Source organism: Rhodamnia argentea, chromosome 1 (genome assembly GCF_020921035.1).
Source record: "Rhodamnia argentea isolate NSW1041297 chromosome 1, ASM2092103v1, whole genome shotgun sequence".
NCBI lineage: Eukaryota > Viridiplantae > Streptophyta > Magnoliopsida > Myrtales > Myrtaceae > Rhodamnia > Rhodamnia argentea.
The window spans coordinates 34,236,692-34,257,782 of record NC_063150.1 but is presented as its reverse complement, the minus strand read 5'-3'; the positions used below and the strand labels follow the sequence as shown (position 1 = coordinate 34,257,782).

At 38.1% G+C, this 21,091-nt stretch overlaps 2 protein-coding genes across 2 annotated transcripts; both read right to left on the bottom strand.

Moving 5' to 3' along the window:
• Nucleotides 1–538: 538 nt before the first annotated feature.
• LOC115738819 (very-long-chain 3-oxoacyl-CoA reductase 1-like) lies at nt 539–11,437 on the bottom strand. The gene is made up of 4 exons (XM_030671546.2): nt 11,079–11,437; nt 10,628–10,959; nt 10,211–10,280; nt 539–784 (listed from the first exon to the last, which is right to left on the bottom strand). Exons 1-4 carry the CDS (start codon nt 11,370–11,372, stop codon nt 539–541), a joined length of 942 nt encoding a protein of 313 aa, XP_030527406.1. The 5' UTR covers nt 11,373–11,437.
• A 5,901-nt stretch (nt 11,438–17,338) lies between these two features.
• Nucleotides 17,339–20,690, bottom strand: LOC115739024 (very-long-chain 3-oxoacyl-CoA reductase-like protein At1g24470). The gene is made up of 4 exons (XM_030671879.2): nt 20,466–20,690; nt 19,709–20,365; nt 18,115–18,184; nt 17,339–17,611 (listed from the first exon to the last, which is right to left on the bottom strand). The coding sequence occupies exons 2-4, from the start codon at nt 20,353–20,355 to the stop codon at nt 17,354–17,356; spliced, it is 975 nt and encodes a 324-aa protein (XP_030527739.1). The 5' UTR covers nt 20,356–20,365; nt 20,466–20,690; the 3' UTR covers nt 17,339–17,353.
• Between the last annotated feature and the right edge of the window lie 401 nt (nt 20,691–21,091).

The window sequence follows — 21,091 nt, the reverse complement described above, 5'->3', positions numbered from 1 at the left end:
TCTATGTGACACAACCAATACTGATGTGAAGAATTTTTAATAATGTTTTAATTTATTTTATTCTTTTTCTTTTTTTGGTTTCTTTGTTTCTTTTACAACTTTGGCCGGCGGCGAGGCCAGCTACAGGAGAGGTCGCCTAGCCTGGGTGAGGGCGTCGCGGCCCTTGCCGATGCCCTTGCTTGTGGTCGGCGAGGGCTGCAACGCCATCTCTTGGTCTAAATGAGGACCAAGTAATACCAATTTCGGAGATATTGTCATTACCTATAGATCATGATAACTAAAACAGGATACAATTTAGTTACGTACAAGAAATATCATATAAAGTTTATACAGGTTCATCAATTGTCAAACTATTTTGTATAGGCTAAGAAATTATCTCTGAACTAGGTTGATGACCAGTGAAGCAAACAACGGTTAAGTACCAAAGTCCACAAGTGAAACTTAAAAACTTACTATTAAACTAAACAGCATAAAATACTAAAATTTTGGAATTGTAGCATAACTTTGACAATTCTTGGGGCGCTTCACCATATTCGACCTAAAGATGGCGATCTTGCTCAAGCCCCTTCTTTCTCATCCATGTCATGTAGCGTTCGATATACCAAACAGAGATCGTGTCCAAGGTGTGGAAGACAAACCCTTCCACTGCGTGTGACCAATAGGGGTTGCATTGCCGGTCGTAACCGATCCATCGAATGCTTGCTCTACTGAACATCTCCGCCGAGGGTACGAAGATGGGACGCTTCTTCAACATTGTCATCTTTGTAGCGGTGAATAGGGGAACCTATCATGAGCATTACACCTTATGTTAGTTTTGACAGCTTTTATACTGTACACAACTTGTATGAAGTTGTAATTCGATAAGTGAAGTTAATCCTCTTGTTTATACAACAAACAAAAAATACAAAGTCCTTGTAATTAACATGAACCCGATCTACATGAGTGCTGGGACCCATGTGGAGTACGATTTGATTATCAATGAATTACCCATGATGGGAGTACTTGTCAATGATTATGAAATGATATACAAATGTCGATATATAATGGCGAGTGGTCAATGATTATAACCAAATGTTGGACGTGGAATGAAGAAGGCAAAGTGAAGATGCCGATTGAAGATGAAGATACTGCTTGACAATTAAGTCCAGTGGCACTCAAAAGTTGTAACCGTTTGCTGATAAGGTCGATGTGCGATCATAGAGAATAAAATTTAGGGTTCGCAGTCCTTACCATTTGCAATCGTGTGAAGAATATTAACTGCTTATATTAACTGTTACAACTACAATCCCTAAACTTTAGGCTCTATAATCGCACGTCAACCTTACCTGCAAGTGGTTACAGCTCTTCGAATGCCATAAGATGTAACTGTCAATTGGTTTCCTCATCTTGAACCGGCATCTTCACTTTGCCTTCTTCATTGCTAGTCCAACAATTGGTGATAATCGTCGATCAATCGCCATCGTATATCGACAATTATATATCATGGTCGTTGATAATCATAATGGTTATTAACAAGTATTTCTATTATTGATAGTTCATTGACCCAAATTATACTTGACACGAAGCCCCGCACTCATCTCTATTGACGTCAAGTCGATTACAAGACTTGGTCATTTTTTGTGTAAACAATATGTATCGTAAAGAGTTCCACGATCACTAGTACAAATTTATGGATTTTTTCAGTTTCAACTTATCAATAAATTTCAATTTCCAACATTTGCATTGATTTTCCTTTAGATTTAGTTGTTCTTGATCCTTGTTACACAATTTGACTCCCGTCCGAATTGTCAATGGATCCGATTGACAAAGAAAAACAACTATTTATCTTTGATGAAAGGTATTTCACTAATTTTCAGTGAAACTCCGCAGAAACGCTTGTATGAATCAATTGCCTATACGAGACTCGTTACACGGGTAATACATATCTAGCATAAATTAGCCAAACTTGTAGTAGTATCAATTTAACTCGCAAGCACAGTCGCTATACATAGCTATGTCTAAACAATCAACATTGGGTTTTTGTAGCATTGCTATTTCTAGGAAGACTCATAAGTGAAAGAGCAAATATTTGCTGGAAATGAGGACCAACACTAACTATCTTCCCTTATGTTTTTGTTGGAAATAGGGACCAGCATTCAGGATGCGATCAGCAACCACAAAGCACCAATGTATGAGTTAAGTCGCGGATTTAGGGGTGAGCAAAAGGAATCGCTCCGATCGAACCGAACCAGTCGATTACGGGCGGTTCCTGGGGGTTGGTCCAGTTCCCGATTCCATAAAATTGGAACTGGAGAATTTCTGTTCGATTCTTGATCCGGGGGTGGAACTACTCATAGGACTACTCGGATCGGATTTAGAAGATTTGGTCATTTTTGTATGATGTACCCTAGATTGATCAGTCACATACATATCTCTCTTTCGATCTCTTTTTAAGTATGATATGTTATATTCACAGTTGTGATCACACAAAATAATCATTACCGATTCATCTGTGCATATAAATCTATAATGTGACTCAAAACTCTAAATCGATCTTCCTCTTTCATTAGACCTCTCAATCTCAGTTCAGCTCACTTTCTAGAAATGTCCCATTAGATCGAATCAATCTCATGACGATAGATAACACTCTAAGATAAAGAACACTGAGTAGAAATATTGAGAATAATTAAGAGTCGTGAGGGCACCAAATGAGGAATTCTTATTCTCAAGAGTCTTACACAACTTAAAAAGTTGAGATCCAAACTTTTGCCTACTCTTATTGATTGACTCATGCATATGTAATATGAAATACTTATTACGATATTCTCTCCTTCTCATGGAGTGTATGTCTATCCATTTAATACCGTACATATGAAAGTTTAGACACACCCAATGTCTAACTTGAGTTTACATAACTACTCCGCTCAAAAGTATCCATCAGAACTTACACCTAGCAATAAAAAATAGATACAATGATATATGTGGGTATTTCACTTTCGGACATAATAAATATTAAGTCTTCATCTTAACATTCTGTTAAGGCGACACCGATATTTAAGCTCGATCTCTCAATTATCACCACAATTATCTCCTAGATAATGAGCTTAAATTTTGTCTCATCTCTATTCATCGTGCAGTAAATAGAGGTGATTACCCGTATGAGTGGGCTGATCTTTCATCTGTCTAACATACTTTCTCAACATAAAGCACCAAACTTTAATATCCATAATTATTATGAAAACTCATACGCAATAATCTCAAAATTTGGGGAAATTTCAATATCTAGTATATTGCATTCTACGCAGTCTTAGAAATTTTACATGATCGTGAAAAATATCTCTAGGAATCGGTTTTGTCATCGAATCTGCTAACATTCTATGCATAGATATTTATTGTATGTTCACATTCTTTCATGCAACTACATCCTTAGCATAATTACACTTAATGTCTATGTGTTTGGTATTACAATAGAACCCGGGATCTTTAGTGTAAGTTGTTGCTACTTGGCTATCACAATACACCAAAGTTGGATTTGCGGTATCACTAGTAATACCTAAATGATCCTAAAATCTCCTAAGCCAAACACCCTCTTACGCTTTCGCTAACATAGTCACAAACTCGGCTTCCATGATAGATAAAGCTATACACTTCTGCTTCTTATTGCTCTATGATATTGCGCCATTATTTAGTAAGAACGCATTTCTAGAGGTAGATTTTCTCTCTTCTAAATCTCCTCCTCAATCAAGATCGGTGTAATCGTCAAGATGCGGATCACTTCCTTGATAACTCAGGGCATAATCAGCAGTAACTTTCAAATACCTCGGGATTCTCTTGACAACGGCATAATATACTTGACCTGGATTGGATTGGTATCTACTTACCATTCTAACTGCATAACAAATATCGGGTATTATACACATCATAGCGCACATTAAGTTTCCAACGTCACTCGCGTAAGGAGCACTTTTCATTCATTCCTACTCATGTGGAGTCTTAGGACACATTCTGTAACTCAAATCTTCACCTTTTACAATAGGAATATCTATGGATTTACGGTCTTATAGACGAAATCGTTTAAGAACTTTATTAATGTATGTCTCTTTCGAAAGAGATAATAACCTTTTCGAATGATCTCTTGAAATATTGACTCAAAAAATGTTTGTAGCTTCACCCATACCTTTCTTTTCAAAATTACAAGATAGCCAACTTTTGACTGTTTTGACAAACTCCATATTCCTTCAGGCAATTAGTATATCATTAACGTATAATGATAAGAACACAAAATGACATATGGATCTCTTGATATATACGTAATTGTCTTCATTAATCATCTCAAAATCAAAAACCACTATGGCATTATGAAAACATATGTGCTATTATTTTGAAGATTGCTTGAGGCCATATGTTGATTTCAGAAGTTGACGTACTTTTTTTCCTTGTCTTTCAAGAATAAACCCAGCATGTTGTTTCATGTAGATTTATTCTTCTAATTTTCCATTGAGAAAAGTAGTCTTTACATCCATCTAATGTAATTTAAGATCCAAGCTTGTCATTATTGCCAGAATAAGGCGAATTGAAGTAAATCTTACCATAGAAGAAAAAATATTTTCATAATCAATTTATTCTTATTGGTTATACTCCTTCGCTACAAGATGAACCTTATATCTCTCAATTGAGTCATCAGCTTTATACTTTAGTTTGATAACCTACTTGTTTCCGTTTCCGTGTAAAAACAACTCTCCAAATTGGAGATCAACCAACGAAGAGGTAAGCTCTGCATCCTTTTAGAAGATTAACCAGTTTCCAAGTTTGGTGTGATCTCATCGACTCCATTTCTTCTTCCATTGCTTTCATCCATTTTTTCTTATCAAGCCAAGATAGAGCCTCAATTACATTCATAGGCTTACCCTCTTCTTGTGGAGCAACTATGAAAGCTTTCCCTTCGCTCTCAAAACGTCAACTAGGAATGATTTTGCGACTTGTTTGTCGTGGAGAAGATTGTACCCTATATACTTTATTTTCCATTATGCTCCCACTCGAAAGTGATTGTAATTGAGACTGGTTCGTACTTGATTCCCCACTCCTCACATTGCTCTCATTGTATCATTATATCTGCATTTCCCATTATCTCGATCCGAGGTCTCAAATAGGGAGTAGTCTTCATCTATTTCGCCCTTTCTCGAAAAGTCATTCTATAAGAATGTGACATCTCGAGATTCAAATTCAGTCACATTTTTGCTTTTTTGTTCATTTATGTTCATTATGAAGATGCTCTTTTTGCCTCTTCGATCTAATTTTCCATATTTATGAGGTTTTGTGAATGTAGGCAACTCAACCCCAAGGTTTAAGAAAACTCAAATATGATTTTCGACATGTCCATAACTTATATGGGGTGGAAAAAGTTGACTTTGAAGGCACACGATAAAGTACATAGACGGCAACCAACAAAGCATCACCTCAAAAGGTGATAGGCAAATTAGCCTATGCCATCATAAACCCTACCATTTTCATTAAGATTCTATTTCTTTTTTTTTTTCAACACCATTTTGATGTGGACTGTATGAAATAGATAATTGTCTTTCTATTTCCTTTTCATCACGCAAATGTCCGAACTCAAGAGATAATTATTTTTGACCTTGATCGGATCTCAATACTTTTATTTTCTTATCTAATTGATTTTTCACTAAGGTCATAAATTTCTTAAAGCAGCTTTGAAGTTGTTCCCCACATAGATCCACTTCGCTCTTGGGATGAGCAAATTGGACCGCCCGAACTTGGATCGCTTCGACCGGACCGGACCGATGGTCCGGTTCTTGATTCTAGAGGGCGGCGATCTGATTCTCGGTTCCATGTATACGGGACTGGACCGGACCACCCAAATCGGATCGGTTGATTTTAATATTATTTTAAATTTTTAATCGTAATGCTAAATCCAATTTTCCCTTCTTTCTTTACATGGCCTCTCCCTTTCTCACATCTTAGGCAATCACGTGATAATTTTTTATCCGAAGTGTTTTTTATCACAAAGGGAAAAAATCAAGTGAAGAAACATAATGTAACAAAACAGTAAAAGAAGAGAGGGGGGGTAGGGGTTAAAGAAAGTGAATGGAACGAGGAAGCACAAAAGCTCATTTTTGTTGGTTTTATTTGCTTTCATGTGATGACCTTAAAATCTTCCTCCTCTGCAAAAAAAGAAAAGACCAATGACCCTATTCCCATGCTACTTGTTTCTTTCTTCCTTCATGAACATACAAAATATGCATCAACAATATAAAGACAGAGACAATGGGAGAGATGCAATGGACCAACCCCCATTTGGTGATTGGAGTGTGAATATTATTCAAAAGTCAATATGGTTACCGGTCCCATAGAATCGCCCGAGAACCGGACTGGACCCAATCTAGTCCGCGATTTCGAAAATTGGGAACCGAAACCAACGGCCATGTTCCTGGTTCTTGAGGAGAGCCGGACCGGACCGAGAACCGGTCACACCTACTTCGCTCCACGTGAAATTCGTCAAAACTCCACAAAAGTATTTCTGTCTTTGGCTATATGGTCTCGTGGCCCCGAGTCTACAGTCCATAAATGATGAAATTCAGTTGGAAATATAGAACTCGATACATAACTAACACTTTTAAGTGTACAAAAGGTTTCTACTTTCTTTGACTTGCCACGATCGCGAGTGAAATGACCCTTCTTGCCATAATTAAAACACTTTACCCTTGAAATGTTCTTATTAAAAGGACGCTTCCCTTTTTAATGTTTGTCAAACTTCGATTTCTTGTGAGTTGGTTCTGCTCCTTTACCTTTTCACTTCCTAAACCCCTCAGGATGCTTGCGCTTGCAACTTGAAGCTCCATGTAAGCTAGAACCAGCAAAATACACATCGGTTGTGGCTTAGCCACCGGAAAGGCGGACCTCTTCTAGCTTAAGGTGGCGCATAGCATCCTCGAAGGTCTTCATATTCTCGTTATGGGTCGGGTTAACTTTCATATGCTCCTAGCTATAGGGCAAAAAGCGGATCATTGCCTGCACCTGGTGCTCATCAGATAATGTGTGACCAGCATCCTTCCAGCTCACCGATCATGCTCGACATGCACCTCGGATGTTGCTTCATATTATACCCATGTGGCATCTTATATGTATTGAGCCTGATTGTAAGCTACATCAGCTTAGTGACCGATGTCCGCCCAAAACTAGTCTTTAATACATCCTACATATCCATGATATTCTCATGCTGCCCGAACTTACGCATGATATCATTATCCATACTGCTCAGCAACGTAATACGAGCTGTTGAGTTCTTTTTTTTTTCCAAGCAAGAAAGGCATCCTTATCTCTTCCGCAACGCAATGATTCCATCATCTGGTTCTATCATGACCAAATTAAGAGCTTCCAGTTCATATAACTCTTCCAGCACATACTGGATTATTATATTCCAGATCTCATAGCTTTCACCATTCAACTTCTTGCCCTTATTGAGCTCAGCCACGATATTCTTTGAAGCCGTTGCCATTATATATGAATATGAGGCTGTTTAGACATTTCGCACAAATCATTAATACCTAACATTTATAGACACGTTTTACACTAATTAATTATACCAATGTATTTTACATAAGGACATAGATTCGAAAGTTCATTAAGTTCCCAATCATCATCTAAGGATCCTCATTTAAAATTATCATTAATATAAAGATTTAAGCAAAATTGAGTTCATTAAAATCACTAAGAACTTTCCAGAATTCCCCACTCAACTATATAATACCACTAAAGACTTATATGACAAATACCATAATTCATCCATAAACAAATATTTCATATAAATATTCATATTACAATATCAGTAGGAAATATTTTGCATGATGACAAACTAACTCTAAAACAACATCAGGTTTGCAATATTCACAAACTTCAAAATTAAAGGAACTAAAACAAAGTATCAACGTCCTCTCTAGTAAAGTTGCCTTATAACAGGAAATGACTCCACAAACTAGTTAAAGCCAGGAAAATTATTGAGTCTACAAGGTGCCCTTATAAAAGCTCTCGAGGGATCATTCGTTCTACGCTAGGACGCATGGAATGCTTTAGCCCTTTACCGCTGGAGTGGTCAAGCTGACATGATGTCACATATGCTTTAGCCCTTTACCATTGGAATGGTCAAGCTAACATGATGTCACATATGAAGACGGTCAACGAAATGATTTAGGAAGTCATATGGAACTTAGCACTTTACCACTGGGATGGTCAAACCGACATGATGTCACATATGAAGAGGGTCAACGAAATGATTCAAAAAGTCATACGGAATGATCACGTAATGCCAAACGATAGGAGGGTCATAGTGCTGAGAACAACTCTTTCTGTGGAATGGCACAAGTCATAGATCGTTTATGGGAAGCCAACTCCCGTTTTTATAAGAGTTTTGGGATTAGATTCCCGACTAAGTACATGAGCATGGGGATGGCAAGGACATCGACCCTGGCTATAAATAGGCCTTGGCTGAGGTAGAATGCGTCTTAACGTAGAGCAAATGGTACCGCAAGAGCTTTTATAAGAGCGCCTTGTAGACTTAATAATTTGCCTGGCTTTAACTAGTTTGTGAAGTCATTTCATGTTATAAGACGATGTTACTGGAGAGGATGTTGATGTTTTCTTTTAGTGCCGTTAGTTTTTGAGTTTGTGAATATTGCAATCCTGATATTGTTTTAGAGTTAGTTTGTCATCCTGTGAAATATTTCCCACTGATGTTGTAATGTGAATATTTATGTGAAATATTTATTTATGAACGAATTATGGTACTTGTTATATAATGCTTTGGTGATATTATATAATTGAGTGCAGAGTTTTAGAAAGTTTTTAATGAATTATTTCTCTTTTAATCGATCCACCCGTTTCAACAGCTACTTCTTGCGATATTTCCTTTTATGGTTCTTCTTCTCGCTCATCTTGCATCTCTTGCATCTCCCACATAGTTGGATGATATGTCTTGAGGTATTTTCCATTTATTGAACGTGACAATTTTTTCTTATCAATATCCATTAGTCGATAAGTGTTATCACTAATCACGTCGGACAGTAAATAATGTACTTCTCGTGTAGAAAGACATCTAACGGATGTTTCGTTATCTGTACTCATCGGCAATGTAATTTCCTAAACCAAGTCATCAACATCAAATTGTTTTAACTTGACATGTTTGTTTTATGCTTTGACAATTATTTTAGTTTGAGCGATAATTTAATGCTGACTCCCTTATATTCATCCAACTCGTCGAGATTCATATATATATCGATTGATCATAATCTTCGTTTAGAATACCACTCTATATTCTAACTTTCTAACAGAAGGACAGCCTCCTTGCGTATGTTAACATGCAAGGGCTTCCTCCTGTACTCGGTCTCTTTTTATGTTCGATAAGCACATCACAATCAATTTTACTATAACAATCGTCAACCAATCACTATCGTATATCCATAACTGAACATGGTCATTAGTAAGTATGACCATAAGCAAGAGCTCTAGTGTCCAGTATGACCATGGACAAAGACTAGTAGAGCCAGTATCTCGCCTATAGCCACCTCACCTAGTCTCAGGTCATATGTTTACCCTAATCGATATCATACTGATTATGCTGACTTGGTTAATTTTTGTGTTAATAAGAAGGGAATCAACAATCATCAAGAACTATGTATCTCTCAATTTGCCATTTTATCTTTCCAGTTCCTGTATATACTACCCTTTAGAGTAATCACTTCCAGTTCTTAATTATGCGTTATGCTTGTTGTCCGAATTGCCACGGAACCCGATTCAATAAGAATCGAACATAACAGTGACATGTATTTCATCGAGTGGAGCCATTCCGGGCGAAATGATATCACAAGATGCAAAATATGTCTTCCCCGATTAACGCTTACGTACGTTTTTCCTTAATCATGGATAAGATTCCTTTTTATTGACATTGACTTATCCAATCCGAAAATTGAAGTTCTAAACAAGTTTATGAATGAGTAATCATTACAAGTAAACAAATCAATCGATGTTTTCCCTTACGTTAAGGCTAACTTTTTCTATTATGATGTCTATCTAAAGTTCAAACGCAAACAACTTCGGAATCAACACACAATATCCATAAATTAAATAGTGGTTGAAGGTTGATCATTCACCCACATTCATGCACTGAAAAAGTTTTATATCTATCTAGACATTGCATAACAATTTATAAGACATTTACCTGGCACTGAATGTCGATCCCTTGGTCCTTGTACTCAAGAGCCACGCTTTTTGAGAACATTGCCATAAACCTACAAGCAAATAAATAAAACACTAAGTGTAGTTAACATATGTATTCATGAAATTAAGGGTGAGCAAAAGGAACAGCCCGGATCGGACCGAACCGGCCGGTTCTGAGCCGTTCCCAAGGGCATCGGTTTAGTTTCATGATGAAACCTAAAAGACAGTAATATCGGTAATGATTCCTTAATTCGATGCTCAATTAGTGCCGTACTGTCTTGGGAGCACTCATTAATATGTTATTGATAGATTTTATATACTTTCCCCAGTATACGAAGACTAACAAATGTAATGGATGTTAGTATAGTTTATGTGGTGAAAGAAGATACATTAGGACTTTGGAGAATACGAAACTTACGCTTTGGTTGAGGCATACAAGGTTTGAAGAGGAAACGAAGAGACGTACACGGTGGAACCAGATCCAATATTCACAATCGCTCCTCTCTTCTTCTTCAACATTCCACCGATCACTCCCTTCGTTACCCACACCACTGCGTTCACATTCACCCTCAGTATGCTCTCCATCGATTCATCATCAACTTCGTGAAAGTACTTCGCGAATGGATGGCCTTGAGCCGCTCCGGCATTGTTCACCACCACCCCGACATCGAGCCCTTCGGTCGCGGAGGCAACCGCCGCCTCTATTTCCAATCCGCTCAGCTTTGCCAAGTCGGCGACTACGGTCTTGACCTGGAGAAAGTACCTTATCAATGGTCAATTCCCTTGTTAGGCATGACGTGTAATCACTTTGTTAAAGTAGATAGGAATTGTGTTTGTTGCATCACATTCTTAATTCGATAAGCACTGACCTGGATCTCATTTCCGTATCTCCACCTCAGCTCACTGGAAGTGGCTTCTAGCTTACTCGGGTTTCGACCCACGAGAACAAGGTTGAGGCCCTTGGACGCGAGCTCGAAGGCTAGGGCTTTCCCGATGCCGTCGGTGGGTCCGGTGACGACAGCCCACGAGCCGTACTCGCGCAGGTTCTTCGGCTGCCTAAGAAATGTGGCATGAAGCCATCGTATGAAGACAAGCAGGTTCTTGAAGAGCGAGATCAACCCTAATAGGGCAGCCGCCGTGATCGTAAAGTCTTCAAGTTCCATTGCTTTGTGCGCGCGCGCGCGTGCTGTATAAGAACATGAGATATCAAAACGGCTTGAGTTTTGTAGATGAAGGCTATCTAAAATTGGTATGGACTTTCTCTGTTTATCGAGAAGTTCGTTTTCACTCCGTTTCATTTGGATCTGAACGAATAAATTATCCGCCCTATTGATATTGATTTGCCAAGATTTGGCCATCTCGTGAACCCCAGAACCCTAAAATCTACACTATCTAAAATGGCCCACACAAAAAAAAAAAAAAAACTCTACTGACACAAATTGATTAATCTTTTAGGCTGACAGAATAGTTTTACCAATTGACTGTTTCGCCATTCAATTTGAGAAGCCGGGAGAAGATCTCGGCAAGTATCTTTTCAGTTACTACTTCAGTTGAAGAAACAAAAGAAATCCCAAAGTTTGTCTACCTGTAAATCTATAAATTATTTTTCGACCAAAAAAAAAATCTATAAATTATTCAGTCAAACACTACGACCTATGCTGCTTTCGGTAGAAATTTGAAAAAAAAAATGAAATGCCCTCGAATCACTTGTTAAGCTTCCTTGAAAACGTTCTGAATTGTTTTTCTTATCAAAAACTTTCGCGAAAGCAATTTGTCCATTCTTATAATTTATATCTATCCATTTTCTCAAATCATTAGTATATATAGTAATTACTCTTAATGTAATAAGCCTTCCTACATTGTGTATTTCTTCACTTTATAAAGTGTCTCAAAAAGCATTTTTCTCTTCCAAATTAGCTTCTTAAGCGATCGAAGTGACCTAACCTGGCTCCATGTATTTCATTTTCTTCAATCGAGCCAAGTTTGCCATGGATACGGGCGGCAGGTTAGTACAAAAGCTCTTCTAATCCTAGGGGGCCCAGTCGAAACTTATGGAGTTTCAATGAGTGAAGTCAAGGCTCTTCAAGAAGGGATACTGATTAACAAAACCTTATTTTTATATTCAAATCCTTTAGTAGAAGGTATAGCCATACTCTTATTATCATTGTCGTCTTTTCTTTTGAGCTAAGAAACAACCAAAAAAAAAAAAAAAAAAAGTTAGTGGGGATTGTTATGACACAGTCTATGTAGCACGGACACGCCTTTGGGCGCAGTTTTCGCATGTCGGACACGTGTCGGTGTCCGACAAGCGCCGGACACGTCCGGACACGCAGTCAACGCGTGTCCGAGCTCCGACTCGCAGTCAACGGAACGGACACGCGAGGGACTCGCATCCGGACATAAGGTAGGAAAGTTTTGATCTTTTTAAGGGCAAAAACTGAAGTCAAAATAAGAAATACGACCTCTTCTTTCTGTTTCTGCTGTCGCGACCTCTCCTCTGTCTCTCTCGCGTCGTCTCCCGCTACTCTCGGCTCTGTCGCTCCCCTCAAGGCCTGGCGGCGAAAATGATGGTGGTGAAAGCAAGATTACAGGAGCAAATAACAGGGTTTTACAGAGATGCCCATGTCCCGCATAACATCGACGAAGATAGCGAGGAAGAGATCGGCGCGAAGTCAGAAATGAAGAAAGAATGTGAGCGAAAGCGGGTTCGATGGAGGGTAAGCAGAGAGAAGAGAGAGAGAGAGAGAGAGAGAGAGAGACTGTGGAGGCCTGTTTGGTTTATGGATATGACGAAATGAAGCAACAGAAGAAAAAAGCAGTGGCCAATGAAGAAGAGAGAGAGAGAGAGAGTGGAGGAGTCCGCATTTCACGGCACAAAAAGACGAGGATGAGGGTGACTTCACCTTTTTTTTGTTTTTTGGTCCAAAGGGTGACTTCACCTTCGCCTGTGCTATTTCTTCAACCACTGCTCCCAAAGAGAGCTCTCTCTCTCTTTTGTGCAGGTGTCAGTGATGTGTTGCATCCACCCTCTCTCTCTCAACTCCTTTTGATTTCCTTTTACCCTTTTCGCCCCTCAAGATAGTCACACACAGTCACTTGTGCTGCCATTTCCCACTTTGGTTGCGTTTTTGTCTTTCATGAGAAACCCGTAAGCTTGTCACACACAGTTACTTGTGCCCTTATATTTTCATTGATGACCCCGATATAAAAGGAGCGGATACAAAGACATTATCAATGAGTTGTTATATTTGATAATGAATGTAGTTGAATTTTTCAATTCAAAATGTTGATGTTAATAAATGGTGAATCCTTATTTTTAGCATAAATTCATTCTAGAACTCTTTTTTTATTATTTACTTTTATGTGAATCATAAAATTCATAATTTTTCATGTATATATAAAAATATATATATTTAATATATAACGTGTCCCAGCGTGTCGAAATTTTCTAATTTTTGAAAAATCATGTGTCGGCGTATCGTATCGTGTCGTGTCCCGTGTCCCCTGTCGTGTCGGTGTTACATAGGAGACAATGCACGTGAAACCGGTTCATTTGGCTTTTGTAAGTCCGATCTCCAATGTATGTAGTTTTTCAAGGTCTTGTGGTGGGAGCAGCTTTTTGTCTATCTTATGGAGTTACTAAATTTTAAATCTTGTCATATGATTTTCCATTTTTATATTATTGGACAACTTTTAAATTCAAGAGAATCGCTGGCCATTTTCATTAATCTGATGCTAATGGGTACAACCCTCGTGGAGTTAGCTAAATTGGTTTAGCACCAGTGACTGCAAACATGTGCATATGTTAAAGAAATTCGATATGATTTCTGTTGATTTACCTTCCAATCCAGAGTATATACCCACGTCTCCAAGATCGGTTACGAATTATCTTATTAACAAATCATGGTAAAGAAGGGTTGGATTCTGAAGACATTAATGTCACGCTTTGGAAAGAAATTAAATACATTTTTCTTGATTACTTGATTAAGTGAGAAAATTACCCAATCAATTCTAAATCTATTATATGGATGTCAATCGAATCACAAGCATTTTAATTTTGCAAATTTAATCTTAAACTTTTTGTGCGGAACTTCAGTGTAATCCTTTCAGTCAATTTCTCGCAAAATTACCGATGTGACGGTTTAGTCATCGCCGGCCATCCTATGTAGCACACTGTCACATCGGCTATTTTTCGCGAAAATTGATAAGAAAGACTACATTGAAATTTTGAGTAAAGGTTTATGAATCAATTGATTAGGACTTTTTGGTACTTTTCTCGTAGTTTGACAACCATGCTAGATGAACGGATTTCAATAAAATTGCCTATATTCTTATTATATGTTTCATGTGAGATTTTCACCTATTTTAAATTGTTCGATCAATCATCGACATGTCAATGCGATATCTGATATATGCAAGTATCAAAATTGAAGTTAGAGGATACATGGAGTTCATAAGTCTATTTTTTTCATTTTGTGTCCCCTAACACTTTAGGTCCCTCTATATGTGACAACAAAAATGACATCCAAAGTGGCGTCAATAGAGAGCAAATCCATATTTGTCCTATCGATTGTATTAGTACAAATTCAGTCTTAAAAGTTTTTATTGGACCAATTTAGTCCTAAATCTTTTTGTATAGGTGCCAATTTAGTCCATCCGATCAATTTTAGCCAAAAATTACCAAGTCGGACGCCGGCCATCCTATGTGGTGCGTTTGTTGCTGACATAGATATTTTTAAATAATTTATTTAAATAAATAAATTTTTATTTTTAATAAAAAAAGATTAATTACTTTTTTGCTTATTCATTCTTTTTTTTTTCTTTAACTTTGGCTAGCAAGGGTCGCCGACAACCCACACCGCCACCGGTGAGAGCCAGCCAACCCCTATGTAGCACGAACAATCACCCGAAGACTTCGTGACGCATGTCGTTGTTGAACACTCGGTCAACATACCGCCGACATGCGTGTCTAGTTTCCGACATGCCATTTTTTACATGCTAGGTTAATCTAATAGGCTCGATCACTTTGCCCAAACCCTAATCGTGCCCCATCACCCTCTCTTTCTCCAAGTCTTATGGATTATTGAATTGGAATGTAGTTGAATTTGTCATTTCGAAACAATGAATGATATTAACAAATGGTGGATTAATGTTCTTAGGGTGAATGCATTCTAGGCTCTTTTTTATTATTTATTTATTTGTGGATTTGAATCCAATTAATTAGATTTAAATAATCATAAAACTGATAATTTATCATGTATAAAAAAAAATATACGTTTAATACAACATGTCCCAACGTGTTAAAATTCTCTTTTTGAGAATTAACGTGTCGGTGTGTCATATCGTGTCATGTACCGAAGTCGATGCTATATAAGCCATCCCTTGAGAGCGATTGGCAAGGGTTGTGGCCTTCGCAACATCCGGGTGAGGGTCACCTCACCCAAGGCCGTAGTGGCCACGAAGGGTAAGGGCAAGGGCCTTTGCGTCCAAGGAGGCCGCGATTGCCCTAGGCGAGGCCCCCGCTTAATGGCCGGCGAGGGTTGCCGGTGACCCTCACAAGCCAAAGTAAAAGAGAAACAAAAAATATATATAATTAAAAAACATTCTTTGAAAATATATTTTTTATATTAAAAAAATATTCACGTCGATGCCAACCGTATCACATAAGGTGATTAGTGTCCACATCTATGATTTCTAGCCAAAATTGGCCGGATGGACTAAATTGGTAATAATACAAAAAGGTTTAAAACTAAATTAATCCAATTGAAAGTTTTAGAACTAAATTGGTATCGATGTAATGGATATAGGACTTTTTGGGTGCTTTTACCATCAAACTACTATATGTGTAAAAGAGCATAATTGGTAGTGTTTTGTTGCTTAATTTCTTCTAGAGGGTGAAGTGCTTTCAAATGTTTTTGGTAGTGTTAAATCTTCACATGATTCTTTAAGCTATATAGTAATGCAAAAAGGATTGTCCATGCCAATGATTTACAGTTAAAAGTAGCAAGAATGACTACATTGGCATCATCTAAAGATTTCGGAATAAATTAGCCAAATTAAATTGTTTATGATTGAATTGGTAGCCATACAGTAGGTTTAGAAATTTTTTGATGATTTGCCCCTTGTACTGTGTGCTTCTTCACTTCAGAAAGTATTTGGAGAAGTACTTTTAATGTTCCTGGTTAGCTTTAGGACGCACATGACAACACTTCTATTTTATAAATCAACTTCCGGTTAGAAGTTGGTTTTTTTGCTTCTGATTCCGAGTATAAGTCGATTTTTCTACTTCTAGAAAGAAATAATTTTTTTTTTACTTATGCAAGTGGCTCTAAAATTACTTTTGAAACATAATCAAATGAATTTTTACTTCAGAAGTTACGTTATCAAACGAATTTCTGCTCTATAAACACTTTTGGAGCATCAATTTTACTATAGAAATGTTGTCATGCGTAGTGTTTGGGATATTTGTTAGCAGATTTACTATTTTTATATACAAATCGTTGAATCTTGACTTCTTCCTACTTTCCAGGAATAATAAACCCAACTTGTTAACAAAATCATTATTTTTAATGTTCCTATACGTCCTTTTTTGTTGCTAAGAAACAAAAATATTAGCGGGGATTGTTACGACAAAGTGCACATGATGAACATACTTACTGCCTAGATTTGTTTTCCCAACGAACTCACGAAACCGGTTCATTTGACTTCATAAGTCCAATCTCCAATGTATGTAGTCTTTCAAGGTCTCGTGGTTGGAGCTGCTTTTTCATAAATCTAATGCTAATGCGTACAATCCAAGATATGTTACGAATTATCATATCAACAGATCATGTGGTAATGAAGGGTTACATTTTGAATGCATTGATTGCACTTATTAAAAACAAATTAACTAAATTGTGTATTTGATTATTTAGGAAGGGCTCTTGTTAATGTCAGCCATACTTAATGAATAAATATTATTTTTTTCCCATTTTCGATGCATTGATTGTGCACGACCCGAGAAAACTAATGTTTTGAAAATGATAGAATCTGCTTAAGTAAATACCTAACAAGTACACTTAAAACACTTGACGAAGTCCGTTCAAAAGTACAAGAGTTACATTCAACATATTGTACCAATTGGAACCGAAGTAGCTTCACTGTCTTACGGTGAAGTTCTTTTAATATTTTTCTCTCTCCTTTTGAGACCAATCGAAAGACGCCACGCGTCAAGAACGCGATTAGGGACCGAACGAGCGAAGCACCACTGGAGCGAGTGAGCCCAGTGGGGCGTGCACTGTGGCTCGTAACCGATGTGGTCGATCGCGGCTCGCGCGTACTTGTCTGGTGATGGGACATACACGGATTCGCCCTCTATTGACGCCACTTTGGATGCCATTCTTGTTGCCACATATAGAGGGACCTAAAACATTAGGGTCACACAATGAAACAATCGACTTGGAACAAATGATTTTCTCTAATGATTGCTTTCGGAAGTACCTCGCAATAATCCCTACTGCAAAATTGACAGGAAAATTATCCAAAAAGCCCTAAATCTATTGCACCGCAACCAAATCAGTCATCAATCTTTTAATTGTGTCATTTAATCCTAAATTTTTTACGATTTGCCAATTTAGTAATAAACCTATTTTTTTCAAAAGTCATAAACATTTCAATTGTGTCAATTTAGTTCTAAACCATTTGACAATTTGTCAATGTTGTCATTTCGCTCAATTAATCAAATAATAGGTTTAGGATTATGTTGGCAAACTTTTAAAGGGTTTGGGACTAAATCGATGCAATTGAAAGGCTTATGATGTCAAAATATTTAGAACTAAATTGACACAATTGAACATTTTAGAACTGAATAGCCGCCGTACAATAAGTTTAGGATTTTTTGGACAATTATTCTCAAAATTGACATACCTGACACAAGAAGTCAACCCCATAAAGCTTGTATTCCACATGCAGCGATCTCGATAGTCGATCAATGAAGCTGCGTATATTGTTATAAGCATCGGAAAAAGAAACGATCAAACCAAAATAATTTGATGAATTAAACTCTAGAGTTGAAGGACCGCACTAAGGTCGTCCAAGTGTTACTTTTAGAGTTCATTTGATGAGCTTGGAAGCGTGAAGGCTAACTTCCCTCGCGTGTGATTGTGAATCCTAGGAAATGAGATCCCAAAGTGATTAAAAAAAAAATGAAGATTATAGAAAGTTGGTGACTTTTAAACTTGATTAGTACCCTTTTCATTTGACGAACAAATTCGCAATATGCCGTAATAACTAATAAGTAAGTTTTGCAAGCTTCACCATTAGAAACATATAAGTCCCAAACATAGTTATTGACTATTCATAGTTGTAATGCTAATAAAAGTACGCACACATTACGTGTATGCAGCAACTTTGACATTTAAGAAATTTCGCAAAGTTGCCTTACTACGACATATTTGAATTATTGACTGGTGGATACAAATTATTTACACGATGTTAATAACACACACATAAAATATTTCAAGCTTTGAACTTTTTCAGTAAGATTTTTTTCCTTCGAAAGATGGAAAAGATTCAAAAACTGAAGTTGAATAAGTGGGAGGTAAAGCAAAAAAGATTCACTTATGTAGTTGTTTGTATGCTGATGGGGTATAACAAATTGTACATACTTTGGAGAAGGAAAAAGGGAAAAGATTGTAATTCCTAGAAAGCACCGAAAGATGCTAGGGGAAATCACTGTCCTTAGCTCAAACTTGGTTGAATTGAATGCCATCTTCATATTCTATTGGAACCAGAAAGTGCACATTTTGTTTGCAGACAAACAAAATTGTAGCAAGATTCAAGCTACAAAATTAAACAAAAAAAAAAATATTGGCGGAACCTTAACGTCAGTGAAACCACCATCTTTAATAAGTCCCCTTTCCCCTTGCACTAGGTGGTCCCTACCCTTCATAGAATCCCCAACAAACACGGAAGTGCTGTATTCTCATTTTGGGACCGATGATAAGTTAATGTGCCCCTCATTAATCCTTCCAACATGTCAACTTAGAAGACGCTAAACCAAGGAACATATGTAATCTGCGCATTGAAAGTTACCAATTATAACATCAGAGACCCTAATGAAGGCTGTTTACTTTACGAGCTAGGCTACACAAGGTGATTCAATGGCTTTATGTTGTTAATTACGAGCAATTAGATCATAAAAGTTTGTACTCCAGGTCAATAGTAACATTACTTAAAGTTAGTTAGCCCATCTGCTTAACACATGACATGAATTTATCGGTTATTATAAAATCACAGAACAATGATATGAATAGTCGAAATCGGATTATTATCATATGAGTATGGATTACAAGAATGATAGATTTACTAATTATCTTCTACAATCGCTCCTTTTTCTTCAATTACGTCGTATAGAAGGAGAAGTTCTACGAAATTTGTTCTTTGTGTTTTCGTGACATGGTATAATGGACAAAGATTGAACTGGCGACATAGCTAGAGTAAGATAAACACTGAGACTTACGCTTTTGTAGCAGCGTAACTTGTGAAGAGAGGGTGAGAAGGAACGACAGTGGCGGCTCCTGAACCGATGCTCACGACTGCGCCTCTCCTCCTTTGGACCATCCCCGGAACCACCACTCTCGTAGCCCTAGCAGTTCCCTCCACATTCACTCTCACAATCTCCCTCCACACTCGTTCCTCGACCTCGTGGAAGAAGCACGCCCTGGGGTACGTAATCCCCACGTTGTTTATCAAGACGCCGATATCTAAACCTCGTATGGCCTCCTCGATCGACCAAATGCAGGACGACGCGTCCTTGGAGAAATCCACCGCCACAATCCTCGTCTGGATGCCAAGAAAGTTCGTCTCGATCTCATGTGACACCGTCTTGAGCTTTTCATGGTTCCGGCTGACGAGGACAAGGTTGAGCCCTCTCTGTGCCAAGCGGAAGGCCAAGGCTCTTCCGATGCCGTTGGTGCAGCCAGTGACGAGAGCCCAAGGGCCGTACTTGACGAGGTCTTTAGAGGGTCGGAGGAAGGTGGAGTGAACCCATTGGAGGAAAGAGAGGGTGTGCTTGAGGAGGACGATGAAGCCAAGAGATGACAGGAGGAATATCCATGGATATTGTGCTTTGTTCTCATGAGGGTGATTCATGCATGCCAAGTTCATTGGGCATGTGCTCGTGTGTTTGTGAAAATGAGTTAGCTAGAGGGAACCGTGCTTGAGCAATAGAACACGAAATAGAACCACCGCAAGTCTTCAATGTCAGCGGTGCCAATTTCGAATGCCACGTACTCGAAGTTGGTGCTTTGGAAAGAGGAAAGGCATCCGATTCCTGGAGAGCATTTTCTGCTATCGATAAATTGCGGGGCCATGGAACATTTATAGATGTGTGCACATTTAAGCTAAGAAATGAAGATGGGGAGGTCAGAAAATAAAGGGGTGGTCAGCTGGAACAGTTGATGACTAGGGTTTCTCTTTTCATGTGGAATCAACTTTTGGACACGAGGGTCAAGTTGAGCTACGCCTGTTATGGTTGCCAAGTTGTTATACAAATCATTAAGACAGGAAGATACTTACAGTAGAACGTTATAGAAAGCTAGCAAAGTGCATCTTCTAAGTTGGAGCAACTTGCTCCATGTGTAGGTGTGGAGTAGAAGGGGCTCCACCGCGGGGTGTGTGTTGAGTGTTCATGTAATAATAAGAGTGTTTATTACAGTCCCGCTTCCGGAATTCGACACTCGCATGCACTACTGAATTTTCCGATTTACGATCATGGAGAGGTCATCACTAGACATCGTTCACGACCCATTGACCCGAACTAGGGGTGCCCGTCACCATGACCCCACATTGAAGTGCTGAAGATCCATAACTCATCTAAGTGACATACACACCGTTATTGCAA

Excerpts from the sequence above, each read along its gene's own strand:
- LOC115738819 (XM_030671546.2), bottom strand. The coding sequence starts at position 11,372 with ATGGAACTTGAAGACTTTACGATCACGGCGGCTGCCCTATTAGGGTTG. Across the intron at positions 10,960-11,078 it reads GATACGGAAATGAGATCCAG|GTCAAGACCGTAGTCGCCGA; the intron begins GTCAGTGCTTAT and ends TACTTTCTCCAG. Across the intron at positions 785-10,210 it reads GGATCGACATTCAGTGCCAG|GTTCCCCTATTCACCGCTAC; the intron begins GTAAATGTCTTA and ends TGCTCATGATAG.
- LOC115739024 (XM_030671879.2), bottom strand. The coding sequence starts at position 20,355 with ATGAACTTGGCATGCATGAATCACCCTCATGAGAACAAAGCACAATAT. Across the intron at positions 18,185-19,708 it reads AGTTACGCTGCTACAAAAGC|CTTCATTGATCGACTATCGA; the intron begins GTAAGTCTCAGT and ends CAATATACGCAG. Across the intron at positions 17,612-18,114 it reads GGGTTGACTTCTTGTGTCAG|GTCCCTCTATATGTGGCAAC; the intron begins GTATGTCAATTT and ends CTAATGTTTTAG.